Source organism: Astatotilapia calliptera, chromosome 17 (assembly GCF_900246225.1).
Source record: "Astatotilapia calliptera chromosome 17, fAstCal1.2, whole genome shotgun sequence".
In the NCBI taxonomy this organism is placed as follows: domain Eukaryota; kingdom Metazoa; phylum Chordata; class Actinopteri; order Cichliformes; family Cichlidae; genus Astatotilapia; species Astatotilapia calliptera.
Genome location: NC_039318.1, coordinates 29,060,721 through 29,078,445, shown reverse-complemented (window position 1 = coordinate 29,078,445; position 17,725 = coordinate 29,060,721). Strand labels below are relative to the sequence as shown.

General features: G+C 41.1%; 1 protein-coding gene across 13 annotated transcripts in view; it reads left to right on the top strand.

Moving 5' to 3' along the window:
• Nucleotides 1-17,725, top strand: part of wnk1b (WNK lysine deficient protein kinase 1b) — a 93,986-nt gene that overhangs the window by 33,583 nt on the left and 42,678 nt on the right. For all 13 annotated transcript variants that reach the window (XM_026146914.1, XM_026146915.1, XM_026146916.1 and 10 more), the window contains exons 3-4: nt 12,605-12,777; nt 17,373-17,593. In XM_026146914.1, coding sequence (XP_026002699.1) covers nt 12,605-12,777; nt 17,373-17,593 — 394 coding nt within the window. The remainder of the gene's footprint in view (nt 1-12,604; nt 12,778-17,372; nt 17,594-17,725) is intronic.

Below are 17,725 nucleotides of genomic sequence, written 5' to 3'. Positions count from 1 at the left end.
TATTATCCCAAACGTGTACAAACGCTGTTTTTCACTGTATGGAATATCTCTGCATTGTGTGTTGTCCCAACAGGAAACACTTCAGAGGACAAATATGCCCATTTCCTCTTCCTGTAACCTCACTTCCATCCTTGCTTCTGCTGTCACGCCTCTTCCTCGCTGCCTGCTTTGTTTGTCGTGTGTGCTCGTTTTCAGCGCGTTTGCATCTATAAACCTATAAAAGGAAAGGGTGCGAAAAGTCAAGAAAGATGGATGTCTTCTTAAACATTCACGTGTGTTTAAATCAGTTTGATTCAAATCAAACGTCTGCGTGTGTGCATCTCAGAGGGCTACTTGAAGAAAGTACAAGGAAAAACTAGGCTAATGTCTTGTAAGACCGTGCACTTTGGCAGTAACGGACTCACATCTGGAACAAATTAACCCTAAAACCTGCATGTAACAAAACCACAGTCACTCGTCAGACAGGCCCACAGAGAAACGCACATAAACACACACACACATGCACGCACGCATAAACATGAACACTTGGCTGCAGATCATACTGGATCTCGTCCAGTTGTCTCTCACAGATTACTTCAGTTTTTATTGCATGGCTCTATCGGTAGCCTGTATCTGTTCAACTTCTCTGGTTACCCCGGTCAAGGATGGAGCCTAAATGGGTTGCTCTGCCTCGCTTTAACCAACCAGCTGCAAAGGAAATATGGGCCATTGCTAAGTGAGGAAAAGGACAGAAAAGGGGGGGGAAATGCAGATGTTCTTTTGCATTCACTTCCACTTCCAGCCATTTCTTTTGTCTCATTTCCTCACATCTCTTTTCCCACTCTCTTTCTGTGTTTACATGAGCTAATCCTCCTTTTATGTTTATTGTATAGAAGAGAGTTGTGAAGTGGTGTGTGTGTGTGTGTGTGTGTGAGTGCGTTTGTGTATTTATGCACACATGCATATGGTTTCTTTTCCTTTAGTAGTTCTTTGTGTGCATGTGTGCGCCTTCAGTGTTTCTGTTAATCTGTTGACAGCCTTGCAGGCTTGTGGAGGAGTCTGAAACGGCACAAGCGCACAAACACATCATTGACATAGTGTGTAGTGTCCTACGAGTCGGTGTGCGTTTGTGCTGCAGCAACACTATATTCATGTAAACACCCTGTTGGTTCCTCTGACTAAAGTGGTTGTTAGACTGACAGAGCATAAATACTGAGCTCTTTAAATATTCAGCACACAGTTTTAAGTACACGCTTTTACTCTCCTCTCTGTTTGTGACCTAAAATTATGATTTATGTAAAAACAAAACAACTAGGATGCTTCTTAAAAAAATAAGGGGAGCCCACGAAAGTAGAAGATAGTATCAGGTCATCCAAGTGGCCTGTTGGTGCATGGCACCAGTGTGATTCCAGTACTATCCTACAGTCAGTTTGTGTCAGTGAAAAGGAAAAATCTGTAAAAAAAAAAAAAAAATCTAAAATCTAGAAATTCTAAAGTAACAAAGAGGTTAACATGGCAAACCTTGAAGAGGTTGTCATCATATTAAGTCAAAAAATATTACCTAAAATATTGCTTTCATCTTTGTCTTTGATCATTGTTTGCCAGGCGTCAGTAGAAGTGCTTGATGCTGTATGGCAGATAAATTGTAATAATTCCTGACTGGAGGTACTTATACTTCTGCAGTTTCCAAGGGTGTGCATGAAGAATATGCTTTACTCATTAAAAACATCAATTCTGACATTACATTTGCAATAAAAAATAGAAAAATGTCAAGTAGTCGTGAACTAGATAAGTTAATACTTAAAAAAGATTGAAATACATAGCTTAAAGAAATAAATAGTCAGTTGAAAGAAACAGGTAAATGTTTAGTGGACCTGTTAGGCTTTTTCTTATTTTTTTTTGCATAGTCCAAGTCTGCGTAGCTACAGTCATTTAAAAAAGACAAATTTAAAAGCAGTCTATGCAGTCCTGTGAAAAAAGTATGCTCGATTTAATAGCTTGTGGAACCAACTTTAGCAGCAATAACCTGAAGTAATCATTATATGTATGATACCCTTCCACCACAATGCTTTTCACTTGTATGATGTGTTTGTGCTGAGGTGCTGTGTTTGATTTTTCCCAAAAAATCTGTCCATTATAGCAGTGGTCCCCAACCCCCGGGCGTCCGTGAGTCGTTTGGTACCGGGCCGCGAGAGTTGAGGCTCAGGTGTGAAATGTATGGTTTTCATGGTTTTTATCAGTTTTCAGCGTTATTTTGTTATCGTTTTTATCGTTAACTCGGTTTTCCTGGGTCTTTTCATGTGTGTTATGAATAAATCTTCTTTTTTTCGGTACCGGTACTAGTTTTATTTTGTTGTATTTATCCGCGACACCTTAAAGGCCGGTCCGTGAAAATATTGTCGGGCATAAACCGGTGCGTGGCGCAAAAAAGGTTGGGGACCGCTGCATTATAGCAAAACATCTCCATTTTGGCCTCATCTCTCTAAAGGACATTAATCTAAAGGTTTGTTCAGATGCAAACCCTTTGACACACTTTATGACTGAAAAGTGGCCTCTTAATATACTGGCCTGCATAAGACAAACATAATCAGAAAATAAGCACTAAGAAAAGTACATTTATCTTAACAAAAGCCTTCCAAACAAGATATACTTCTTTAGTCTTTTTCTAATCGTATGATTTAAATTGTGCTGTTTAAAGTTATTTCAAATTATATCATATGAGCACATGTCAAACATGATAGTTAGTGTTTCTACAGAGACCAGTAGAGCTAAGTCAGAAATCTTGTCTTTGAAGAAAATAAATCTAGCTAAGTTTTTGCAGGCTTCCATTGGACTCTATTACATCTTATAAGTTGTGGCAATGTCATACTGTACTTGCTCACTTTCTAAATAAAGGAACTTTTTTTTTTTTAAACTACATTATTTTCTAGCTGAATGCCTTAATAGGCCATCCTTTTTGTTTACTGCAGTGCGTTAAGACACACAAAGTGCTGTCATGTGATTGGATGCTGATGGCTGCTGATCTTTAAAGTGAAACTGGAGAAGTCCTGAAGTTCAGCTTAGGCATTAATAGTGGAGGCCTAGTTTTAATGGCGTGTAAAGTGATAGTCCTCACAGATTATGTCACAGATTTTTTTCTGGGACAGTCTGAGTCCCTTCTCTAACGCTGACCCCAACCCTTCTGTTATTATCGGCTACTGCGGCCACGGCGTAATGTGTCATTTACATGTTATAGAATTGAGGAATGGCACACACCAACGTACACAGCATATAAACACACAGACATGGATATTAGGTTTCTCGTAATGAACTCCTGCCGGTAGCATCTGTTGGTATTTTAGTCGGATTTAAAAGGGATTTTATTCATGATCCTTCCACAGTACATTCACTACTGGAACTTTAACATTATGCACTCCATACTGTACAGTAACGCCACTGTTTTGCACATGTCTCACTCTGTATATTTTATTTTATATATTTTATTTATTGTTTACTCTATTTAATTTGTAAAATATGTGTACACACACACACACACACACACACACACACACACACACACACACACACACACACACACACACACACACACGTAGAAAAATATTTAGTATACACATCCAGAAATGCATATACTATTATATATTGTACATATATTTATTAGTTTCAGATGTAGCCATTCTTGTATTTTGCTTGTTTACATTATTGTATTTTGCACAACTCTGTTGCTTGTGAAGCTCGCACACAAGAATTTCACTCACATGTGCTGTACCAATGTACCTGCACATGTGATGTGACAATAAAAGTGATTTGATTTGATTTGATTTGGTATATGGGATGTTTCCTCTTTCTTTAAAACTTCAGAGACTTTCACAGAAGCGCATGCTTTTGTTTTTTTCCCCCTGGCATTGAACATACAACTCATTCAGTTGAAGGGACATTAAATAAGATTTAAAGGTCTGAGGAGTATACACTTCAGGATCATTTCCATTCTGTCTCATCTGTTTATGATGTGTTAACATGCAGGTGGATTTCTGCTATATTAAGACTACTGCCTTTTAAACAGAAATATCCTATCGCTATATACACACAAATGCAACATACACATGCACACAAATAGGTAGAAAAGAGGCATGGGCTTCAAAAGCATTGTGACGTTCACATCATACAGTACTGCTACACGAACACAAGTGATTATGCACACTTGATCTGGCAAACTCATTTCAATGGCACAGAGGATCTATTATGCTGAATTAATAAAGTAGCTTTGCATGATATTAGTTACAAAAAATCCACTTTTTAACAGATATCCTACTATGCAGACCCCCACTTCATTCTCTGAAACAACAGAATTGAGCTTTTGTCTCTTTAGCAGCGTCTTCTATCCGTAAAAGCCTGCTTCTTTTTGATTGGTCAGCTTTGGGAAACCTGCTGAGGGGCAGCACTTAGTGTTTGGGAACTGTACTGTCTGTGCTGTATTGGTGTGCTTTGCCTAGAAGAGACGACGATGTAAAAAAGTAGAACATTTTTAAGACTGAATATTATTTAGAGCGCGTAAAAGTTTATAAATATTCAAAGACTGTTCGGTGTTTTCAAGGGAGACAGGATTCTGAACTTTGAACTCTCAGTACAGACTGCTTGTGTAGAATTAATTGGACCACCGCATACTAAACTAATTACGAAATTAAAGGGAGCTTAAAATCTTCATATTTCAATTCCGTTTCCTTGAGTCTTCAACTCACGAACGGATGACACAAATTAAAAGAAAGTAAAAAGCAAGCGATTTATTACAGCTAATGAAAATAAACATCTAAACCAAACAACAGCTTGTTCCCTACAGCAAAGCTACTGTTTTCTTTCTTAATTCAAAACCCTTCCGTTGTGGCCAGCGGTAACCTTTCCACTGTATCCCCCTATTTTTATTATTATTTTTTTCATGTGACTTCACTGGATCTGTGTTTATGGTTTGAACAACAAAGGAACCCATTGTTGGTTGCTAATCATTTCATTTAAAACTATATTCAATGAATGCAGCTTTATAAGAGTCCTGCTTTATGCCTGTTGGCATTAGTGCGGTATTAGACTGTAAGCTTTGTTGTAAGAAATCATGTCCTGTAACTTGAGCATGTTCAAAGGGCGATGAATTGTGCCTCGCTCTTTGTTTTTAAGGCAGTCGAAATGCTGAATATCATTATTTATATCCTGTTTGGTCATCATGAAGCTGGCGTGTCAAAGTTTTACTCATTAGCTCCTGGAATTGGGATTATTCCAGGTATAATGAGATTCTTTGTTCATGGCATGCTGTTGCAGATTAACACTTTAGAGCGAAGAACTTTACACCAGAAGTTCCGCTCGTTATCCTCAGATTTCCTCTCATTAGCCTTGGATCAAGATTGGATCAAGTGACTGAATCGTAGAGGCTGATGTCAGAAGGGGGGCCATATTTAAAACCCATCCTGCTCTTAATCTGAGGGAATGTGTGAATGGAAAATGTGTAGGATAGTAAGGGAGTAAAAAAAATTGCCAAGGAAAAACACTGAGGAGACAGAGCAGGGGAGGGGAGATGAAGCATGACCAACAGAGCAAAGGGTAATGACTACACTGGCAGAGTGTGTGTGTGTGTGTGTGTGTGTGTGTGTGTGTGTGTGTGTGTGTGTGTGTGTGCCTGGCTGCACAGTGTACACCAACACAAAGAGTTGGGACAATAGTGCACAGTGAGTGGCAGGATGAGATGGCACCTATTGTTAACATTCATGAGCATACAGCATAGGCACACAGCCGGAGGTCCCATGAATGGGTCTGTTTGTCTACGAATGAGATAAAGGAAAAAAAAAAACCCCCAGAACATCAGTGTGTGTTCCACCTGTAGGAGAAGGTAAACCGAACCATCATAAATCCCATAAATAACATTTCGCCCAGCAGAATATGTTCAGCGAACATCATGTATCTCACCTCATTTTCTGCTGAACCCACTGCTTCTGCTGCACCTAGATAGCATTACAATACACACACGTGCACACATGGCCCTGGTTACTGCAACACGTAGAGTGGTGATTGAGGGGAAACCAAAAACCACCGTAATATGAGGAAGGGAAGGGGGTCTCCGAGTGAGCCGAGCAAAAGCCGAGTGAGAGACCACAGCATAACGCAAAGACAGGCGCTGTTTAGGTGTGAATGCCTTTTTGAAATGATCAGTCAGTCCCGACTTTCTCTGCCTTCTGTTTCGTCTCGTTTCATCCATTCTTATTCACAACAGATGCTCGTTCTCTGTTCCGCTCTCTCTCTCGCGCTCTCTTTTGCTGGCTAACCATAACAAGCTGTGGTAAAGGTCTTGGCGAGGTTTGGTTTGTGTGCCTAAGTGAGGCATGTGTGGGCCTTTGTGCACTCTTGTTTATTAGATGTGTAGGCGCGTGAGGGTATAATGGGGGTGGTGGGGGTATTCTTTGCAGGAGAATGTTTCCAGACTGTGGGGGGTCTTAATGGAACGTACCGGCTCTTTTTCACGCACACACGATGAGGTCTTTAAAGTATCTAGACACGAACCAGCTCATTCACTCAGCTAAGGGGTAATTAGGATTTACATGTCCTTGTTTTCGAGTTGCAACTTTCTTCAAAATTCGGGTCAGGACTCTTAAGGTTTATTAGAAGAAATTCGAATGGGGTCAGCAACTCAGTCTGGCAGATTTGGATCAAAAGTTTATTGCACGGTTAGGCTGCTTGAAGGGATTGCACGATTATAGCAAAAACACGATACTGTGTCGTGATAGAATTTGTTTTAGTGAAAGCTTTTCTGTCGACATTAACCTGGGATGAGGCTGGATAGCTGCATGTAGCACACAACAGGAACCGGTGCACTTTAGTTGCGATCGCACCTCTGGGAATGTGATTTAGGTGAACCTGGGTAGTTTATGCAGGATGCAGGACACACAGCGCCAGGGGCGTATTAGCTGTTCGCACATCAATGCATTCCACCATCACACTGATTTTTATGAGGAGGCTGGCAGGTTAAAGACTGCTTAATGTATAATCCAATCATTTGCATTCTCACGTGTATCAGGTAATGCCAAGAAATGTCCAGGCTTGAAGTTCCGATATCGAAATTGCTTAGTACTCACCACTTACATTCCTCGTATTAAAAACTTTTGACATGGATGCATCATCTGGTTTTAAAACAAAACATCTGTTAATGTTTTTAGCAGCATAAACTGGATCTAAGCACTCTATTTCTCCGTATCTTGGACCCAAAGCCTACAGGAATCTGCCAATTTGCTCGTCATCGCAATATTTGGAACATAACTCTCAGGGTTCATTTGGCACGCCGTGCAAAATCCCCTTTTTCTTTTAGTGTTTTAGTTTTTTTGGTCTTATTTTGCAACATTAAACTGGTGTAATATTTGATATTCACTCAGTGAACATCAGTATACCATTGATAAAATCCTAACCATGTATAATAATGTACTTTTTCATTTTACAGTTGCATCTTTATCATTTTGCTGATGAATTCTACATTTTCCTGTAGTTTTCTACAGAAATGAGGGTTTCCTGTGATTACAGAGAGGTTGATTGGACAGTCTTGTGCCCTGTCTGTTTTAGTTTTTGAAAGCATTGCTGGCCACTCACAAGCGCACACCATAAACGCACACACACTAAAAATCTTGGTGTCCTGCAGGTATTTTTCCTCTGAATCAGGAACAGATTTTTCTTTAAATCACTGGGAAATACCCTGATCTCAATTCCCTGTAACACCTGGTAGGATCAGAAACTTTAACAGATATGTAACAAGTCTTGGCTGGTGAAACAGTTGAAGTTCCTGATGGTTTAGCATTTTCCCAACCAATTAAACTGTCAGAACAGTGTCTTTCCCTTCTTTTCCTTATGTTTGTGTCCTTTTCATTAAAAAGAAAAACTTAATAAAATTGCTGTTATATAATGTAAAGCCTGAGAAACAGTTCTCATCACGTAATCGTGTAATCATTTACGCTATATTTAGGCATCTGTTGTCCCCATGGGGATTAGCCACTTAAACAATATCCTGTAAGTTTGAAGAAGATACCACAAATTTACGACAAAGTCACGTCGTGCTTTCCTGGCTTTCGCGTTGTTTTCTTGTTCGGTCCATCTGGTGCTGCGGGTGTTGATCTCCTGTCGGGGTGCAACAGACCAGAGAGGAGCATATCACATGATCATAGTGTTAAAGCACAGAGGGATGTCCAGGCTAAATTAGCCGATCAGAGGGTATCAGCTTGCAGCATCTCTGCAGGAAACTGCTTAATACTGTAACACTGCAGGTTGTGTTTCTGCCAGCCTGTCTGGACTGCCTTGGCTGTATGTGAGTGCATGTGCTGTGCAAATAGGGCAGGCATACTTAGTGCTGTCACCTTATGCAGGGATGTGTATACGTGGCTTCTTTCAAGTTGTCAGATAGGCTAAGGGAACACAGTAAGATTACAATGCAGGGATTAGAGGGTGAGAAGTCCTTATGTTAAAAAGACCTGTACGTGTGTGTGTGTGTGTGAGTGTCAGATAAGAGGCTGCTGATTCCAGCGTGGAGGCGTGTCTCGCTTAAATGCGCGTGTATGAGAATGAGAGAGAGAGATGTGGGTTTGAATGAAAAGTGAGGATATTTTTGAGTCTGACAAACTCGAGTCTCATGATGTTTTGAAGCATGGAGAGAAAAGAAGGGATAAAGAGAGAGAGAGGGAGAGAGAAAACATCCATCCCCAACAACGTGACTAATGTGTCCCGGATCAAATTTATTCCTTAAATACCCGCATCCTACCACCAGCTTTGTTTTATTTTAAACGTGCTCTTCTTTTAGATATAAATCCACTGTCTCTGAGTAGAGTGCTGGAGCCACTACTACTATGTGCATCAGAGATGTGTGTGTGTGTCCATTTATACACTAGAACGAAGAAGGAAACATTAATAATGGATTAGCAGCCCCATTAGACTTGCTGTCTGCTTTCTCAGGCCCATGTCTGTGGACACAAATGCGCACACATGCACTTGTGTTTTCATTACTTGAGAGAACATCGTGTTGACTTGGATGCATTTCCTGCAGACTAACTGTAACAATAACCATAGCGCCCTAAACCTGACCTTGAACCAAATCTTCACCTTATGCAGCACATGTTACATGTAACACACTTGCTTATAATCTGACTGTTTTTGCACATTTACTCGTGAGAAATGCGAGTACACACACAGTGAGTGCATGAATGAGTGATTAAGTCAACGACTGAGTAAATCTTCTAATGTCCAGAGGGAGGTGTCTTAGGAGAGATATGAGTGGTCAGGGTCTTTTCTAAGTGCTGCTGGGAAATGGAATGCTGGCTTCCAGGCAGTCAGGTGACCTACGGCCATGGTGAGCGTGGAGTCATGTGATCATAATAGGAAAGAGATAATAGAAGAGCGAGGGGGTACAGTCAGCACTCACATGGATGTTTTGTGTGTCGATTGCTAATGGGCTATCGCTGGGCAAATGGTTGCTGCAGGATAAAGGGATAAGATGTTACAGGCCATAAAACACTCACACCCTCCCTGACACACATTAATGCACTACAGAAACACACTAAACCTTTCCGACATCCCCCTCTCCTCTCTCTCTCTCTCACTCTCGAAGTCATATGATATAGATGAGGCCCTGGGTTATACAATATGACAGTATGAGATCATCACCTCAGAGATTGTCCTAATCTCTGAAGGAGCTCACAAGATTTTCTAATAGCTTTATAACATTTCCGAACGCTTGCTCATTGTGACCGAGCAGCGCCGAACTGTTTGAGCGGCTGTTTGTTTGTCAAAGCTAGTGGTCTAAACGGTGATAGTTTTTTTTTATTTCTTTATGAAAAATATTCCCATGTACACACAATTTAACTGACTTCAGAACTACAATCATTATAAAATAAACTACTACTCAAACTGGGGGTTTAGTAGTCGTGTTATTGAGAAATTCATTTAAGAACCTGAAGGTACCGCAAGTGGAGATTTATTCTTTTAGAAACACACAAAAGGAACGAAGAAAATTCCCCCTCACATTTACACACAAGTGCTTGAAATGATCAAATATTGCATAAAAGGTATTTTTATGGTGATTTAACATCATAAAATCTAAATTACTTTATCTAAAATACCATACAGCACTTCTTTTTCTACTTATTGGATTTAAAAGTTTCCATCTGTTCACTTAAATTTTCAGGAATTTTTCCAGTGCGCCACTGTGTCCAAGGTTTTTGGGGTGGTTTGTGGGGCTGTTATCAAATCAGACTGTGTACTGAAGCTTTAAAACCATTTGAATGATTGATGGCAAGTGTCTCGTCTGTCTCAGATGATTTTGCTAATGCACTGGATGTTTTGTGTTGGGTCGGATTCATATTCAAATAGAGGACTAAAATAAAACAATACAAAGCTTAGAAAAAAAGAAGAGCAGATTAACAGCATTTTATGAAAGACAGCGTTGATGTTTTGGACTGAAAAAATAAAAGAGTTGAATGATGTGCCCTCATTGGACCTCTTTTTAAAAAGTGGTTGCCTTGGCGATAATCCCTGTAACATTATGGGAGTAGGTGTCTAAGCTCTGACGTCTATAGCCTCTAAACCACTGCCGTTTCTTATATTTTTAGACTGTATACTGTGGTGTCTGCACCTCGATGGAGACGCAGCCCCGTGTGTCAATCCTGCTGCTCTTTCTGTGCTCATCTGTAAACCAATCTGTCAGTTCACTTTCCCATAATTTCATCCTCTAAAAGGGTCACCGACGTTATGAAACGACCTGGATGTGTCACGACTTTCTGTCAAAGCACGAATTTCTGTTTGTCCCACGTTAATTGGAGCACCTCTTTCATATTTGTTTTAATCCTTTTCCCAAATCTGGCTCAACTTGCTTGTAACTGCCAGACTTAATAATTTAGAGAAATTTAGACTTTTTTGGGCCTAAATCCTGTGAGTACTGAGATGTCGTCACCTTATTTTATCGTCGTCAGGCAGCCGTGATTTTGTTTATTTTTGGGGAGCGATGTGCTGAATGTGTCAAATATGGTTAGACACAGAGCTGGTGAAGAGCGGTTCAAAACACATGCAGACAAAAGCAAATAATCACACAGATATTAAGCTTACCATTAGACATTCCCACTAAAATTGATAAACAAGCCTAGCACAATTTACTAAATAATATACTCCTTTAAATTGCAACAATTTAGTTTAGTTTTATTTTGTGAATATGGATTTGGCACTTTCTGTGGTGAGGTGAAAACCCTAGCAGTCAGACGATCCTCTATGAGCAATGATTTGGTGACAGTGGGGTGGAAGAACTCCCTTTTAACAGGAAGTGACCTCCAGGATGACAGGAAGAGCCCAAAGAAGACAATAACAACAAAAAGACAGCACAGAGTGATCGTTCACTTGTTTATTAGTAAACTACTTAGGATTTTCCTGACATATTTGTCAGTATACAAACGCACAAACGCACAAACGCGGGCATGCTTAAAGATTTTTACAGCAGGTCCCCTGCTAACATTGACTTTTGCATTTTTATTGAGGTATCAGTGGTTGAGCTGGAATTCCTGTTAAAATGTGTGGAGGATGTTTCTGAGAAGCCAGTATTCCACAGGAGGGAGGAATGCAGACTGTGGCTTTTTTTTTTTCTCAGCTTGTTTTGGTCAACCTCCTACTGGGAGGCTGCTACCACTTCAGGTAAAGACAGCTGAAGCTTGGTGCAAGCGCTGGAGACTGCAATTCCCATTGAGAATAACAATGATGACGTAGGTGGTGGAAGCCGAGGATTTGATGTGTGTTCATTATCAAGAAGCCATTTACTGCAGCAGTTGAGTCCATTTTCACTTAGATAGCGATCGGGGGGGGGTTAGCGTCTTATGATTTTCTGGTTCTGGGTTTTCAGACAATGAACTTCTCTTTAAATCATCCTCTAACCCTAACAGTTTTATATTTCCCAATAAAATAGTCACCCGAGTAGCTTGTCAATTGGTTGAACACTGACTAATTTTGTAAATGTAGGACTGCTGGCAAAATTTCATGAACACATAAATGCAACACAGGTGTGAATATTAGCCTTTGGTTTGAAACAGAGTGCTTCACCAATAAATATCGCACAGCTCAGGTCAAAAGAAGATCGAGTGTGGAGCTGTTCGTCACTCTGTCTAATGGATTTTTGTGGAGTCTTTGAGTTAAGATGAAAGGACACTTCTCTTTTATCCCTGTCCTTTACTAGTGTAATGCAGAAAGGTTTTCGGATAGTATCAGGTTTCCCCCCCGTTTCATCTGCACTTGTATTTCAGTACAGTATGTTCAGCTGCTGTTCATCAGTGTAAAAGATTATTGTTATCAGTTTCTCTGAGCTTATATGGAGTCATGTTTCATAGGAATTGTCATTCTCCTCCCCTCCCATTTTCGTTTCTGCGTAATCTCTTTGTTCTCTTCTGATTAGCTCTCCTCTCCAGCCCTCGAGCCTCTTCCTGACTTGATTTGATTGTAATTGCACATGCTGTAATAATGTTGTACTACTGACACAGCATTAATTTAGGAAAAACATTCCCTCCCTTCTGATTCACGTTGTAACGTTTCTCTCGGTTTTTGTGTACACGTGACCAAGTTTCCCTTTCTGTCCCGTTTGCAGGATCGTAAACTGTCCAAGTCCGAGCGTCAGCGGTTCAAAGAGGAGGCCGGCATGCTGAAGGGTCTCCAGCATCCTAACATTGTCCGCTTCTATGACTCCTGGGAGGGTCCCTGCAAAGGAAAGAAATGCATCGTTCTCGTCACTGAGCTCATGACATCTGGCACGCTAAAAACGTGAGTATATGAGGGATAGAATTTTAAGATTAAGAAGCTGTGCAGGAATCTTCTGAGAAGCCAAATATTAGGACACCAGACCCATGTGCATGAACTGAAAACTATAGCTGTGACTGAAAGGTGTGAACTGCGTGATGTTAACACCCACACTTACAGTAGAGTCCATTCTGACATTTTTCTCTTGAAGAGCACTGTCAGCACAGATGATGACTCACCTCCAGTCTTTCATTGAAATGTAAAACACACACGTGTCGTCCTCTTTGCTATTAAACCAATCTGCAGTCTTTCTCTCTTTTCATATGTTCAAATGGCCTTTCACAGTACTGTTAAAAGCACCTCACATCCTGATGTTTCAGTGCTGATTGCAGCTGTGAGTCAGCCAGCCTGCCTGTGTTAAGTACGGTATTTATGTCACTTACATCACCACAAAGGGTGAAATGACGCAGAATCATCAAAACTTTGATGCAGGTTTTGAGTTTTTATTTATTTCTCTTTTTGGACACCAAACAGTTGAATAAAACTGCTGTGGTCCCATTCGTGTCGCCGAAAATGGCTCGATCTTATCAGGGCAAAGGACACAACACATGTTGGGATCCTGTGAGGTTACACTCTCAGCCTGGGGGCCTCTGTGAGTCTGATTGGGATTTGAAAAGTTTGAGGGTGTGTCAACACTGTTATGTTCATCAACGTGTTTGAGGTAATTTTCAGCGTACATATGTGACAAACTGTACGTCGATGGCCTGCCAGCTCAACGGGCAGTTGTCAGTGTCTGCCTCTCAGACTGTCACCCCACATGCCGTGACTGAATGCAAGCCTCTTTGCCGATTAGAATAGATGTGCATCTGTGTTTGTCAATGCTATTGTTGAGCTCCTGACACAACAGAAGGCTAAACGTGGGGTGACACAGCCTGCGTCACACAGTACATCATGCGACACTGGCCCACCTGCCAGCTGCTGCTTCTGCTGCACATTCCTCTCATTCCCGACATCATTCATCAGTGACACTGGTCATCGTCCACTTAGTTTAGGTTAAAGTGACAGAGAGGGAGACAGAAGACTACAGTGTGAGAGAGTTATGCGCAAATATTCTGATGAATAGACAAACTGATACTTAGACGTACAGTTTGAAAGCCGCTCGGTAGAGTGACAAACCTGTGAGCAAAGCACTAACAGCACTAACAAGAACCGTAGCGCCCTCCACTGGAGGACTACAAAAATTTCATACTTTTTTTTTTAACAGAGAAGCTGCGCAGACACGCTCAGTCCTCTGCATACACCACAGAATAAACACACATTTAACAAATATAGTTTTCTATTTTCTAACTTTTTTTGGAACTTCCCACTACTTACTGAGTGAGAAAGGAAAAAAGAGAGAGAAGAAGAGCTGTATCCTTTTTCTTCTTTTTGAATTTTACATGATTAAATTAAATATTCAGAAAAGACCTCAGTCAGAAAATCCAAAAAACTGCTTGGATCCAGAAGTGTGTGTGCCAAACAACTATAATATACTCCAAAGTAGTAACAAGTAACAAGCAGTGCATTGAACTCTTATAGATACATGATGCATACATGATATCAGGATTGCAATTCTGGTTACTTTAATTTTCCATTAATGTGTTTTTATGCACATATTGAAACAAAGACGCAACATCGTGTTTACCAGAAGACACTCCCATTTGAAAAACTGGAACCAGTGAGGGGAAAAAATACTTGCAAAAGAATAATTTTATATCAAAATTGTTGCTGATTAACTTTTTGTTGATCGACACAACAAGGTTTCTTTGTTTAAGACTATATGGAGCGGATGGATGTGCCCTTATGAAGAGGATCAAGGCATCCGAGGGGTTTGGCCATCATCCAGAAAAATACTCAGAAAGGAGAGGGACCGCTGCACGCTGAAGAGATGGAAAAAGAAAGGGAGATGATGGGAGGGTGGGGGCGATAGGGGAGGAAGATAGGATGGAAATACTTGCCACCATGGAGTGCCCTTTTCTGTGTGCATCTGTGTGTGTAAGAAATGTTTATAATGCTGTCATCTTTCTGTTTTGTAAAGGTTTATTTTCGGAAGAATACTTGTCTGTTCACAAATAATAAAAACTGTATTCACTGCTCGTGAGAGCCGCACGTTCGTGTATCTACAAGTGCTAATTTGCGTGCTTGGAAACATAGCGTGGCTGAGTGAGCGTGCAAGCTCGCTCGATGCTTTGTTGCAGCGTCACTCTGCATGCCACAGCATTTTCCCTGTCTTTCAACGCTGTTCTGACTTCAGAACGACAAAAGAAAGAAAGCAGAGGGGATGGGCGAGGAGGGGACTTAGGTAAGGGGGAAGAAGGGGATAAGGCGTGTGGCTTCTTAAGAGAGACATCAGAGGTAGCAGGAGAGATGCGGTATGATAGAGAGAACTTAAGTTATTCACATGCACATTTTAAGGTTTGTTCACTTTAATAGTCCCTAAAATTATTATTTATGCTCTGCACACTGAAAGCCATCTCCCTGTGAAAAACAAATTGAATTTACCCAGATTTTTAAGGCTTTTAATGACAAACCATAGAAAAGCGGTTAGAGGATTAAAATAAGAAGCATATAGAAGACTTTGATTGTTAAAAATCAGGGTAAAGACTTTACTATATAGCAGAATAGCTGAATTAAAGTTGTTTTTGAATAATTAGCCATCTATCTGTTCACCCATCTATCCGGTTCACAGGGGGGTGGAGTCTATCCCAGCTGTCGCGAGACAGGATGCACCTTGGGAAGATTTAGTCAGTCTATCAAAGGGCTAACATAGGAGAGACAGACAAAGATTCACACTCATATTCACACCTACAGCCAATTTATAAGCACATATGTAACCAGCATGTCTTTGGACTGTGGGAGGAAGCTGGGGAACCTGAAGGGAATCCACACAAGCACAGGGAGAACATGCAAACTCCACAAAGAAAGGCCCCAGGCAGCCTCAGGAATGCATGCAGGATTTTAGAAAGAAGTATAGGATGCAAATATCCAGTGTTTTTCTCTGGGAAGAAGTTGAGTAGAGGTATAAAGTGGCACCAAACGAAAATGCTCAGTTAAGCCCAGCACTCAGTGAGTGTACTTTCCATTGCTCGTTAATGGATGCTTTCTGCTCCGTCAAAGATACTGGGTCACAGCTAAAATTTGTTGAGCCTCTGTGGCTGTAACACAGCAATCTGGATGTGGCTTAAGCACACCGCTCTATTATGCTGTAATGCTCACACGGTGTTATGTGAGAATTACTTGTCAGTTAGGACAGAGTTGCAGATGCTGAATTATTAGAGCAGCCAGTGACACCGTGGAGCTGACGGTAATGCTGGAGTCAGACTTATTGATGTCGCTCTGCATCGGGTCAGCTGTCTGGAAGCGGAGTTGGAAGAGGGCATTGCTGGCTGAGACAGAAACATTGTTTGCAGAGTCAGTCTATAGTTCAGTCAGCTGCCTGCTATTCACCAGATCCATGGGGACATTTCTGAGCTAAGCTTGGATATTGAATTAAATACACTAATTAGATCAAAGCCACGATTACTTAGCTCCTCTGCCTGCTTTAAGGCTGTGAAATTAGCACACCATGAAGAAGACTCACGGGGCGGTTGATCTCAGGAGTACGCCCTACCTACTGTGCTCATTGGTCACATTTGGCACAATACCAAGAAGAGGAAGACGCACATTTCTCTGTAGAGTTGAATTGATTTTCAGTCAGCTAATCAAGACAGACAAATGTTTTCTGAGTGAGTTCTTAGAGCTCTTGGAAATAACAAGAACTGCCTCTGATTTAATCAAAAACAAAATCAATCAAGTGCAGTGCTTTGCTAAGAATAGGAGAAATGTTCAGTCTAGATTCACAGTACTTTGCTGTTTTGTTGTAACATTCCTGTGGAATTTCCTCTCATTTTCCTCGCACATTCCAAAGACTTACAAACCAGGTGGATCGACTCAATCACCCACAGGTGTGGATCTGAGTTGGCTCTATGATGGCCTGGCAACCTGTCAAAGGGTGTTTCCCTGCTTTCCGCACTGGGATGTGTTCCAAGTTTAGTGAAGAGAGAGAAAAAAGAACTGATGCAGAAGAAGATCTGGTTGAATTATAAGCAACGTAAGATACAATCCCGATTCATAGAAGCCGGTGCAGGCACATGTTGCATGTACGGGACAGTAGTCGAAACCTTTTGATTGCTGTGTATAGTTGCCTTCGGAGAAAACAAGTAAATAACAATCTGCTGAATAAAGACAGAGATTATCAGTGCTGGCTGCTCATTGACTCTACAGCTGCTTTCAGACATTTCTGTGCAGCACTACATGTTTCTGCTTTTTTTACTCCCTTATTCGGTCCTTGCATAGCTGTGTCTTTCATAGTTTTTTATGCAGAGTAGAGCAGCTGCATTAAAAAAAGTGATTTTCTGTAGCTAGTGGTTTTACACAGTGTGATATTCTGAGAGGCCATATGCTGGCAGCTAGCGTGCCGGGACAAAGGCCACTTGAACAAGATACAAGAGCTGAATCTCCTCCTGTGTGCATAATCGTGACCACTTTCTCTTGCTTTGCAAAACACACAGTTTCTTATGTGAGATTTCTTTGTCCTGCAGCTACCTGAAGCGATTCAAGGTGATGAAAATCAAAGTTCTGCGTTCATGGTGCAGACAGATCCTGAAAGGCCTTCACTTCCTGCACACCAGAGCGCCACCCATCATTCACAGAGACCTGAAATGCGACAACATCTTTATCACAGGGCCCACGGGCTCGGTGAAGATAGGGGACCTAGGGTTGGCCACGCTGAAGAGAGCCTCTTTTGCCAAGAGCGTCATAGGTAGGACGGTGCATACGCAGCATCCCAAATTCTCAGAAATGCTAAGACACAAAAATGTGGTTTGCGAAGGCTGCGAAACTGAAATAACTGGGATCTTTTATTTGAGCTCGCTGCGGCGATAATAACCACTTT